The sequence below is a fragment of the Priapulus caudatus genome, unplaced genomic scaffold (assembly GCF_000485595.1).
Source record: "Priapulus caudatus unplaced genomic scaffold, Priapulus_caudatus-5.0.1 Scaffold42, whole genome shotgun sequence".
Lineage (NCBI taxonomy): Eukaryota > Metazoa > Priapulida > Priapulimorpha > Priapulimorphida > Priapulidae > Priapulus > Priapulus caudatus.
This window is the reverse complement of record NW_014577103.1, coordinates 269,861-282,496: the sequence shown is the minus strand read 5'-3', so window position 1 is coordinate 282,496 and position 12,636 is coordinate 269,861. Positions and strand designations below refer to the sequence as shown.

The following is a 12,636-nucleotide window of genomic DNA, read 5'->3' as shown; positions in this document are numbered from 1 at the left end:
CAGCAGCAGCAGCAGCAGCAGCAGCAGCAGCAGCAGCAGCAGCAGCAGCAGCAGCAGTAGCAGTAGTAGTAGCAGCAGCAGTAATAGTAGTAGCAGCAGCAGCAGCAGCAGCAGTAGCAGCAGCAGCAGCAGTAGTAGTTAGTAGTAGTAGTAGCAGTAGTAGTAGCAGTAATTGTAAATAATATATATAACAAAAATTGATAAATGGGATAGTTATGTGGGTGAGTGATGGTAGCTGAGGCAGGTGGGGAGCAAACACAAACAAAAACCTGTATAATATAAATAAATGTTCTACTACTAACACGCTTGTTTTTTTTCTAGATGATTGCTGCCAACTGCATAGATGTGTCGGAACTCCCAGATTTCGACGAAGAAACTGGAATCATTCCAAAAGATGACGAGGAAGGTATGTGGTGCACATTACTTCCCCCTCCAATGCAGGTTACGAACACTCGATCAAACGAGTAAAATGAAGATACGTTGTAAGCAAGTTCATATAAAAAAAATTTTGGGAAATTTTTTATTTTTTAAATTATTAATATAAATATTAGGCGCTATAATGACAGGGGATATATCAACAAAACTCTTATTACCAGGTATAAAGCCTGGTCAAACCAATAAATAAACAGAAAAATCATTCAATGGTACGAAAAGAAACGTCGTGTGCGCCGTGTCGATTGTATTGATTATCATTCGATTTAAATCTCTAATAATCTGTTATTTAAATCTCATAAATATTTATCATGTCAAATCTTCTATAGCGCTCTCACCTCTATAGAACAGTCGACCTGTCTACCAAGGACGCACTTCGGTCGTTCGCTCGAGTGACCCTTATGTACCCAGGTTCGACTTTACACAGTCTTTGTGCGAGGGCGGTCGTTTCACCGACGCCGTAATCGCGCGTGTCTATTGCAGACGAGGACTTAGAGGTGGAGTTAGTCGAAGACGAACCGCCGTTCCTGAAGGGTCACGGACGCAGCATCACTGACATGAGTCCTGTGAAGATCGTCAAGGTGTGTCTACACTGTCTCACCTGTACCTCACCTCTGTCTCCCTGAGGAGAGAGATGATCGTGTCCTCGAAGGTTGAAGGTCGAGCGAGATCGTTATTGCGCACGTTTTACATATGCGTGCATGTAAAGTGTATCATCGTAGGTCAAAAGGTCAATGTAGTCAAGGTATGCCTGCAACCCTCTGTCTCTGTGAGAGAGATGATCGTGTCCTTGAAGGTCGTTTCTAGGTCGTGTCGAGCGAGATCGTTATTGCGCACGTTTTACACATGCGTGCATCTAAAGTGTATTATTGTAGGTAAAATGGTGATAATAAGTAATGCATGCCTGCAACCGACCCCGCTATGTCTCTCTGCCACGCCGCGCCCTTGAAAGTTGTTTCTAGGTCGGTCAAGCGAGATAGTTGTTGCGCACGTTTTACGCACGAGTGTCAGAAATGTGTTGTACTAACCGTACAGTTTGTATTGTTATGAGACAGGTTATAACATTAGGTATTAGTGTCTTGGTGTGTGTATGTGTGCGTGCGTGTGTGTGAATGAGTGCATGCATGCGTGCGTTTTTGCTTGTGTATATATATGCGAGTGTGTGAATGTGTCAGAGGTAAACTACAAGCTATACAATCACACAGATTATTATAAGGAATTTTGTCTACAGTGATTGTTATTGCACAGATTACACAGTTATGTATCATGATCTTACTCTTGATGCACATCCACGTGTACGTAGTCCACGTGTTTGCCAGTGTGTGTGTGCATGTGCGTGTGTGCGTGCGTGCGTGCCCTCGTCTGCATGCGTGCGTTCGCTTTTACCGAGAGCTATGCTGTTCGTTGCAGAATCCGGACGGGTCGTTGGCGCAGGCGGCCATGATGCAGGGGGCGCTGCAGAAGGAGCGGCGAGAACTGAAACAAGCGCAGAGAGAGGCTGAGATGGACTCCATACCGACGGGCATCAACAAGAACTGGATCGATCCGATGCCGGAGGGTATGTGTTTTCTGCTGCATGGCAGCCCTTACAATATTATATAGTAGTAGATATAGAAGTAGACATATCTATATATATCTATATATACAGTCGACCTCACCTAAGTCGACATCACACAAGTCGAATAATCGGCCAAATCGAAGCTCCACAAAAGTCCCGATCTTTCCCTATGTTTTTACTTTAATAAATCTTCGTCCAAGTCGAAATTCACAAGTCGAATTTCGCCTATCTCGAAGAAAAATTCTAGTCCCAATTGTTTCAAACCTGCGTTAATTCCATCGCATAAGTTGAAGTCAGAGGTTCCTTGTTTTTACGAACATGTACAGTGATCAACATTCCCCACGCGACTGAAACAATCAGTGCACTCGCCCCCCTCCCCTTACTTACACAATTAATGCCGCTCCAGCCAGCAGGCAGGTGCACAGCCTCACGATGTGCACAGCCACAGACAGGCTAACGCTCCATTAGTATTAGGAGTGTTCCCAACTTTGATATCATTAATGATTAATGATTAATGAATAATGATTGATAATCCTAACCCTAATCCTAACCCTAATCCTAACCCTAACCCTAACCCTAACCCTAACCCTAACCTAAATGACATTAAACCACAAACTAATATATGACCATGTATATGTTATTATGACCATTAATGACATTAAAGTTGGGAACGCTCCTAATGGAGTATCACCCCACAGAGGCGTGTGTCGCGGGCTGCTGTGTAATTCTGACACAGTATGTACCTACTATCGACAGATATGATACTGTTGCCTGATGGTAATCGTAACGGTGATTGTGATATTCAAGATGATGATGATGGTGGTGGAAGTGACGATAATCAATGATCATGAGTGATGACGTTGGAGAATGAGGTAGAATGACATGTATAAATGTATGGACAAGATAATATTTATTCTATTATTACACGTAAGTGTTATAACTCTCATGACTTGCATCATCAAACCAAACACATGAACACACATTGCGATAAAGGCAACACTAGCATGAAGTGTAATTGAAAACATCAATATCAACACAATACATGTACACGCGACCTTGTTATTGTTGATATTATTATTATTATTATTATTATATAGCTGAAGCAGGTGCGTGGAGGGAAGCTTGCGTTGCTTGTTATTGTTGTTGTTGTTGTTGTAGTTGTTGTTGTTGTTGTTGTTGTTGTTGTTGTTTTTGTTGTTGTTATTATTAATAACGTTGCCCGGGGCAAGATGGCGAACTAACAACACGTGTGTAAGGTGGCTCCTACGTTCTTCAACTCTTTGTGACTGAAAATTATACTTACAAGCGCATACTATGAGTGTAAGACATAGTCGAGCAAACAGAGCATCTATTAAAAAATATTTCACGCGCTCAGAATCCTGCGAATTGTCAACGGAGAAAATATCTACACCCGTGTCAGAAAAACAGCTCTCGAAACCTGTCATGGCGACCGAAAAAGTGACCAACGCTGAACTGCATAAACTGCTTAAAAGCATAGATTCGAGGATGGAGCAGGGGTTCAAAACACTGACTGACAAGTTCGACAGTTTAGAGTTTGAAGTAGGAGAATTGAAAGACGGACAGGCGAAGGATCGGGATGACATTGCAAAATTAGAAAACGACATGGCGGAGTTGAAACGGTCCCTACTTACTAGCCAAGTACATGGTCGCAAATACCATCTGCTTATTTATGGTGTTAAAGGATATGAAACTGCGCCGGAGTTAACCATCGAAGTGGTGCAGGACTTTGCAAGTAACTCACTAAAACTCGATGACAAGCTTTCACGTGAAATGTGCATTAGAAATGCGCACCGACTGCGACGGCCAAATGACAGACCCACCGCCATTATTGTGGTTATCGTATATTGGGCAGAACGCAAAGCTTTTTTGCGAGCGGCCAAATATTTGAAGGATACCCCAATGAGTGTTCGAACCGACCTCCCTCCCCAGTTAAAACAGTACAGGGGAAAACTAGCAAGCGAGGCATATGAACTACGACAACAGGGACTACAGGCAAGAGTTCGCGAGAGAGGGCCTGATCCGTGGGTGAAGCGCGTCGATTGAGGACGAACTCGATGTTGAAGCTAAATACACTATAGGTGTGAGTAGTACTGTTTAAATTACCCCTGGACGAACCATGACGAAGAACACAAATATAACTATACACTTATAGCAATAGTGGCAATACGCGATATTGATGTATAGTAGTTCTCAGTGTTTACAAAAAGTGGTTAACCAGTTGCATTATATAGTATATTCTGTGTAGTAATAATATGAGTAATTTCAATTATAACTTACGATATTCAATGACACAAAGGAATGGATAACACCACCGTTGCTACTCATTTGTACTGTAACGACCCTGTTACAAGGCTTCCCCCATCCCCGACGCGACGCGATCGCCTAGCGACGCGAAGTAGGACTGCGGGATGTGCTGTGTGAATGTTTGGTTGCAGTCTTGGATGCGATTGTTAGGGTGGAGCAGAGATGCCAACCACTACGATTTATCCGTATTTTATACAAATTTCTATTCCTTTTGCACCACTACGACCAGTTTGTATGAAACTACGAATTTCACTATGATCGAAAAAAAAATTTTTTTTGTCAATTTATTGTCATTTTTCACCCTCAGAAGGCAGGAAATTGCATCTCAGAATAAAAAAAAATTCTGGGGGGCATGCCGGACCCCCTCTAGCAAACTCGGGTCACTACGTGACCCTCGAACTACTAATTTGATGGCCAGAAACTACAGATTGCTTCAAATATGTGTTGGCATCTCTGGGTGGAGGATATCGCGCGTCAGGTGCTACAAGTAGACCAGAGGGTGAAGAAGAGTGAGAAGTACCCAGGGGAGGACTGCGAGATGTGCTGTGCGAATGTTTGGTTGCAGTCTTGGAAGCGATGGTTAGGGTGAAGGATATCATGGGTAATGTGAGGTGGCATTGGGAGATTTGCCGAGTGGATGTTCGGTTTGCAGTCGTGTAGGCAATGGATGGTTATGTTTGAGGATATCGCGTGTCAGGTGCTACAAGTAACACTAGAGCGTGAAGAAGAATGAGTAGTGGGTGCAGGAGGGCTGAGTGATGTGCCAAGTCGATCTGTGGTTGGATGTTGGAGTGGATCTGTGGTTGCAGTCGTGTAGGCGATGGTTAGGTTGGTCGATATCGAGGGTCAGGGGAGAAACAAGTTGACGAGAGGGTGAAGCAGCAGCAGCAGCAGCAGGGGCAAGATATGTGGTTGCAGTCGTGTAGGCGATGGTTAGGTTGGTCGATATCGAGGGTCAGGGGAGAAACAAGTAGACGAGAGGGTGAAGCAGCAGCAGGGGCAGGATATGTGGTTGCAGTCATGTAGGTGATGGGAGAGTGGAGAGCATTGTTGTCCGAGGTTTATGTATACGTTGGAAGTTATCTTCTTCCTTTTCATGCCAGTTGCAACAGTGTTCCTGTGTGTGTGAGTGACTGTTGACTGCAGGCTTTGTACTCAAGTGTTAGACAGTGCATATGGATAGTTGTTGGGAGGCTATAAAAACTATAAAAATTGTCTTCCTGACGTTTTGCCATCACTTGCAACCAAGTGTGTGGGTGTGTGGCAGAGGGTATGTGTCTTTGTGACCAAGGTTGCTGTTGGGAACAAGAGAAGCAACATGTGGCAGATGCTTGGATGCACTGTCAGCAACTGTATTATATGTAGCATAGTAGCGTTAGCAAATTATCTATCTTATTGAAATCTTTAAAAAAAAATTAACACGTGTAGCTCCTGATGTATTCCATTGTGTATGATTAATCTTAAGGTGTGCCATATTTTAAAGAAAGCGATTTTAATAAATAGATTGCCTTGCAGCAGGTATACATGTGAAATAATGTGAATGTTCCGCGATATAAATTGAAACGATATGAATATACTGGTACGATTGCCTCCTCGTATAATATCATCTCAATATAATGGTACATTTTTATTACGCATTGGTTGTTAGTTCAACCAATCGCATAAAAACAATTACACAACTTCATTTCGAGCAATATATTTCCGTGTTAAAACCTATATATCATCGACACAACATCTCCTGTACGATTTACAAACATGAAAAAAATATCTTTGTCTCGTCAGATTACACAAAGGAATGTTAAGGAGCCCTCCCTCGTGCGCTTGTAAACGATGGAACAACCACTGATATCTATATACTAACTGGACAGCCGTTAGCCAATCCACGGTCGGTAAGAAAGTAACGCCACCGCGTCACTGGCTGCCATCTTGCAACCACTCCCAAAATAATATTACTATCACTGATCTGTATATAATAGCTTATCATATACAACTCATTTATATATATATATATATATATATATATACATAATGTGTGTGTGTACATGCAGGCACAAGTCTTCTTCCAGTCGCCGATCTTCACGATTCCCGGCCGCACCTACCCCGTCGAGATCCTCTACACGAAGGAGGCGGAGACCGACTACCTCGACGCCTCCCTCATCACTGTCATGCAAATACACCTAACCGAACCGCCAGGTGAGGGGCAGAGCGAATTAATTACTGCGCAACACAGACAGTGGCGGTGCGATTCAGTGTGAGCCGCGTAGATTGCTTTATGTGGCTGTAGATGGCGCCACACGTCATTGTAGATATACCTCGCCGAGCCGCCCGGTGAGTGCAGGAGCGAATACATTACTGTGAGCCGCGTAAATTACGTTATGTAACTGTAGATGGCGCCATGCGGCATATCAGCAGAAGAGTTTAGGTATAATTTACTCCAATTACTTACTTCCATAGATTAAAAAACACCTTGAAAAAAAATCCCTTACGTACCCGTAGATGGCACCACCTTAAAAAAAATCCCTTACGTACCCGTAGATGGCGCCACGTGTAACTAACGCCCCTCTGTTCGCGCGTTGCAGGAGATGTGCTCATCTTCCTCACGGGACAGGAGGAGATTGACACGGCGTGCGAGATTCTCTACGAGCGCATGAAGTCGCTGGGACCGGAGGTTCCCGATCTGATCATCCTACCTGTGTACAGCGCTCTGCCCAGCGAGATGCAGACACGGATATTCGACCCCGCGCCCCCCGGCTCACGGAAGGTAGGAGAGAGGGGGTCGCGCATGCAGGAGTGTGGGAAATGTAGGATCGGGGGATCGTGGGTGGCTGTGTTAGTGTGTAGCTGAAGAAAGGTAGGATCGGGGTGATCGTGTGGGAACAGTGTTCGTCTTAAGCTATGTCTCCAAACACGCGGCACGACATGACACAGAAAAACGCAGCGCCGTTGTGCTGGAAAAAAAACACATTGTGATTTCGCGCATTGTATCTGAGCGCATTGTGTTCACTCTGGTTCAGTGATCAGAAATTATGCATGTGCTTGTTGTCCATTGGCTGATGGTGGCGTGAGCAGAACACAGGATAAAACACAATCGCGTTGATTGGTTCAACTGTCTTTCTCCGTACACGGCAGCCGGCAAAAGTCAAACTCATTTGACTTTCGCCGTCGCCGTGAAAGCCAGCTGGCGTCATGCCGTGTCAGTGGAGACTGCACCATAAGATATAATAGATTTGAACTTTGCCGGAAGGGGTGAACGGCGCCGTTTCCGTGGCGTTCCGTGCCGCGCTGCGTGTGTGGAGGCAGGCATTTAGTGTGTGGCTTGCTGCAGGTAGGTAGGGGGGGGGTGGATGGATGGATGGACGGACATGCAGGCAGAGGGGCAGGCGGGTGGATGGATGGACGGACAGGCAGGCAGGGGGAGCGGGCGTGTGGATGAATGTGTAGATGAGTGTATGTGTGGGATGAGAATTGGATATGATTGATAGGTTTATAAATCCAATCTTCAACATTCATCATGGCACTCCAGCTACCTATATTGCTCCATGATTTAAGTAAATAATTTTAATAATCAAGTAAGAGTAAATAATCCAACAAACGATTTTTAGTAAACTGGAAATGTAAACTATTTTTAGAGTTAACTATCATTTTAAAGTGAGCTCACATAGGTTACAAATTAAGATACAATGCCAATTTCTGCCTTGTTGGCCATTGATGGTAAACTTAGCACCGATTTACTGACTATAACATTTTTGATCTTGCGCTGCAGGTTGTCATAGCGACTAACATCGCAGAAACGTCGCTGACGATCGACGGAGTCTACTACGTCGTCGATCCGGGATTCGTTAAACAGAAGGTCTACAACTCCAAGACAGGCATGGACGCTCTCGTTGTCACACCTATCTCGCAGGTAATGTGCAATCTCACTCACAGGTATTCTATCAAATGCAGAAACCTTTATGGAATGCACACGTGTCTATAAAGGACAGTCAATGCTATAACGGTCAAGATAGTTAGTTGATAGTTACTTGGATATATTACGCGGCTTGTAACTTTTACAAGTTAGGCAGAACGCAGCCTGGGCCCGGCGCGCATACCGCGACGGCTCATTGAGAAATGTCTACTACTGTGAACTAATTAAATGAATAAATATGGGCTAATTACAAGCGACGTCACCTGCACCTACGTATACCGCAGCGACGGCCCAATTGGTAGAGTGCTCGCCTCGCATGTGGAAGCTCGTGGGTTTGACTCCCGGCCGGGTCATACCAAAGACTTGAAAAATGGTAAACACTGCTTAGTACTCAGCAAAAAGAAAACCCACCAGTGAAAACTGTGAATCTCTTCAGTAGCCCACTATGCCAGTAGCCCAGTACGGCACCCGAAAATTATATTATTATTACCTCGACCTACAGGCGCAAGCTAAGCAACGATCGGGACGCGCCGGCCGCACGGGACCGGGTAAATGCTACCGTCTATACACGGAGCGGGCGTACCGGGATGAGATGCTTGCTACGCCGATACCGGAGATTCAGCGTACGAACCTCGCGGGAACGGTGCTGCAGCTGAAGGCGATGGGAATCAACGACCTGCTGAACTTTGACTTCATGGACGCGCCGCCGATGGAGACGTTGATTTGTTCGCTGGAGCAACTGCATTCGCTCAGCGCGTTGGATAACGAGGGGCTGCTGACGCGCCTGGGACGCCGCGTGAGTGTGATTGTAGCCCTGTGTGTTGGTGTGGGGGACGTGCGTGCGAGCATGTGTGTGTGCAGGTGTTGGAGATGAGGTGTGTTTGTAGGTGTGTGGGTGTGGGTGTGCATGCGTGTGTGCGTGCGTGCGTGCGTGCGTGCGTGCGTGCGTGCAAGCGTGCGTGCGTGCGTGCGTGCGTGCGTGCAAGCGTGCGTGCGTGCGTACGTGCGTGCATACATGCGTGCGTGTATGTCTGTGTGTAAGGATGGTAGATAACATCGATCATCATAAAGCCGCAGCTATCCTGAGAGTGCGTGCGTGTGTGTAGGCGCGGTCGATAATATCCTTACATGTTGGTTTCCTCGGTAGATGGCGGAGTTTTATATATGTATATATAACATATAATTTGTGTACGATAGACTAAGTAAGGAGCCACCCCCCACACTAATACCAGGCTAAGCCTCAATGGCTACCAAACCAGGTAGTTTATTTCTATATGTTGTTTGTAACGTGAACATTGTTCTTCTGAGCAAGACTGTGGTATATCCACAAAGGGGTCATGTATCAGAGGTTGTGTCAGATGTTCATGTCTGTCTTTATCCATGTGTTGTCTGTGTGTCTTATGTTGTTTTTAAATTTGCCAAAAAATTATGTTATTTCCAGATCTGTTTATTTCTCGCTAAATGCACACTATTAAAATGGAGAAAATATATATATAGAAACTATGAATTGTAGGGGGTTAGGTGATTGTAACAAGCGTAGAGATATTTTTGGAAGATTTAAAGAGAAAAAAGTAAATATAGCATGTCTACAGGATACACATATTGACGATAAACTGATAGATCGAGCAAAACTAGATTGGGGCGTTGAGGCAATATTTTGCCCTTTTACATCACGCGCAAGAGGAGTGGCAATACTTTTTAACAATAACTTGAATATACAATATACGAAACTAAAAGCGACCCAGACGGCAATTATATACTCTTAGTCTTGGATATTACAGTAGGAGAAAATATTCATTTTACACTAGTCAACTTGTATGGACCAAACGAAGATGCTCCTAACTTTTATACAAATATTCAAAAATTAATAGAAGATATTGGAAATGAAAGTGTAATGATATGTGGAGATTGGAATCTAGTATTGAACCCTAATTCAGATTACCATAATTACAAACATATTAATAACCCAAAGGCTAGAGATACAGTTCTATCATTAATAAACCAAAAAGAATTGGTAGATGTATGGAAAGCATTTCACGAGGACGAAAAACAATACACATGGGCCAGGAGGAAACCAAAGGTACAAATGGCTAGGCTAGATTATTTTCTATGTACTGAGGACATTATGGCAGTGATAACTTCTTCGGAAATACAACCAAAATACAAGTCAGATCATGCCAGTGTTAGAATAGAAATATCAGTATCAAATCATACGAGAGGTCGAGGATATTGGAAACTTAATAATACTTTATTGAAGGATACAACATATATAGGAATGGTTAAAAAAAAAATTCAGGATATGAAACAGTTTTATGCAGACACGCCCTATAACCCCGAATTTGTATCTTCATGTCCAAACTCCAAAATTCAATTGACTATAAATGACCAGCTATTTTGGGAAACCTTATTGTTGGAAGTAAGAGGCCTCACTATACCGTATTCGGCTAGGGTTAAAAGGGAAAATATTAAAGAAGAAAAGCAGCTGGAGAAAGAAATATCAGAAATAGAAAAAGCTATAAAACATAACCCTAATAGCTATATCGACAACATTGAAAGATTAGAAAAACTGAACAATGAGTTGGAAAAATTGAGAGATAAAAAAACTGAAGGCATAGCTGTTAGATCTAGAGCACAGTGGTATGAGTTAGGAGAAAAATCAACAGCTTATTTTCTTATGACGTGGTGGCGTGTGGGAAACAGACCGTGCGCGTTCAGAAGTGCATCTGCAGCGGTTTCTTCCGTAACGCAGCGAAGAAGGATCCACAGGAAGGTTTCCGTACACTGGTGGACAGTCAAGTCGTCTACATCCACCCCTCCAGCGCTCTCTTCAACAGACAACCAGAGTGGTATGTGAAATATCTATTACTTTCCTCTGCCTCACTCGTGATTTAATCCAGGGGAAACAATGTACATGCTTCATCGTTTTTTTGAGTTTTTTTTTTTAAACAAACGTTCCATTCATTAACGTGTTTTTCGCTCCCGATTTAATCCCGTAGAAAACGCACTGCACACGCCTTCCTTCATAATTTGTCCAACAATCAACACCACCAATTCTTCTCCTCTTTCAGGGTTGTTTACCATGAGCTGGTGTCACTACGCTAACGATAGCCCTAATTAATTAATTATATTTAAATTTAATTTTTACATTTTTTAAATTACATTTTATTTTATTTAAATATAATTAATTACATATATATTTATAAATTATAACGCTCACGTGTTTTCTTCCCCCGCATCCCTCAGGGTCGTCTACCACGAGCTGGTCCTCACCACGAAGGAATACATGAGAGAGGTCACCACCATCGACCCCAAGTGGCTCGTAGAATTCGCGCCCGCGTTCTTCAAGCTGGCCGACCCGACGAAGCTGAGCAAGCACAAGAAGACGCAGCGACTCGAACCGCTCTATAATAGATACGAGGAACCGAACGCGTGGAGGATATCGCGTGTGCGCAGATACAAGTAGAGGAGAGAGTGTGGAACGCTTGGAGGATATCGCGTGTGCGCAGATACAAGTAGAGGAGAGAGTGTGGAGCGTGTGGTGAGGGACGGATTTAGACATAAGCTAAACAAGCTGCAGCTTAGGACCTCACAGTGTCTGAAGGGGGTCCTGCAAGTACCCAGGGGAGGACTGCGGGATGTGCTGTGTGAATGTTTGATTGCAGTCTTGGATGCGATTGTTAGGGTGGAGCAGAGATACCAACCACTACGATTTATCCGTATTTTATATAAATTTCTATTCCTTTTGCACCACTACCACCAGTTTGTATCAAACTACGAATTTCACTGTGATCGAAAAAATTTTTTTTTCAATTTATTGTCATTTTTGACCCTCCGAATGCAGGAAATTGCATCTCAGAATAAAAAAAAATTCTGGGGGGCATGCCGGACCCCCTCTAGCAAACTCGGGTCACTACGTGACCCTCGAACTACTAATTTGATGGCCAGAAACTACAGATTGCTTCAAATATGTGTTGGCATCTCTGGGTGGAGAATATTGCACGTCAGGTGCTACAAGTAGACCAGAGGGTGAAGAAGAGTGAGAAGTACCCAGGGGAGGACTGCGGGATGTGCTGTGCGAATGTTTGGTTGCAGTCTTGGATGCGATGGTTAGGGAGAAGGTTATCATGGGTAGTGTGAGGTGGCATTGGGAGATTTGCCGAGTGGATGTTCGGTTTGCAGTCGTGTAGGCAATGGATGGTTAGGTTTGAGGATATCGCGCGTCAGGTGCTACAAGTAACACCAGAGGGTGAAGAAGAGTGAGAAGTACTCAGGGGAGGACTGCGGATGTGCTGTGCCAATGTTTGGTTGCAGTCTTGGAAGCGATGGTTAGGGTGAAGGATATCATGGGTAGGGTGAGGTGGCATGGGAGATTTGCCGAGTGGATGTTCGGTTTGCAGTCGTGTAGGCAATGGAT

At 44.1% G+C, this 12,636-nt stretch overlaps 1 protein-coding gene and 1 long non-coding RNA gene across 2 annotated transcripts in view; both read left to right on the top strand.

Annotated features, from left to right (window-relative positions):
• The window catches only part of LOC106820534 (ATP-dependent RNA helicase DHX8-like), a 23,293-nt gene extending 11,288 nt beyond the window's left edge, over positions 1-12,005 (top strand). The window contains exons 9-19 of the mRNA XM_014825045.1: positions 322-406; positions 916-1,013; positions 1,843-1,990; positions 3,366-3,649; positions 6,364-6,508; positions 6,895-7,076; positions 8,079-8,219; positions 8,725-9,018; positions 9,370-9,377; positions 10,871-11,068; positions 11,466-12,005. Coding sequence (XP_014680531.1) covers positions 322-406; positions 916-1,013; positions 1,843-1,990; positions 3,366-3,649; positions 6,364-6,508; positions 6,895-7,076; positions 8,079-8,219; positions 8,725-9,018; positions 9,370-9,377; positions 10,871-11,068; positions 11,466-11,685 — 1,803 coding nt within the window. The 3' untranslated portion in view covers positions 11,686-12,005. The remainder of the gene's footprint in view (positions 1-321; positions 407-915; positions 1,014-1,842; positions 1,991-3,365; positions 3,650-6,363; positions 6,509-6,894; positions 7,077-8,078; positions 8,220-8,724; positions 9,019-9,369; positions 9,378-10,870; positions 11,069-11,465) is intronic.
• On the top strand, positions 4,700-5,921 carry LOC106820636. Its single transcript, XR_001395636.1, has 2 exons — positions 4,700-5,143; positions 5,253-5,921. It is a non-coding gene; the product is annotated as an uncharacterized LOC106820636 (long non-coding RNA).
• Positions 12,006-12,636: the final 631 nt, after the last annotated feature.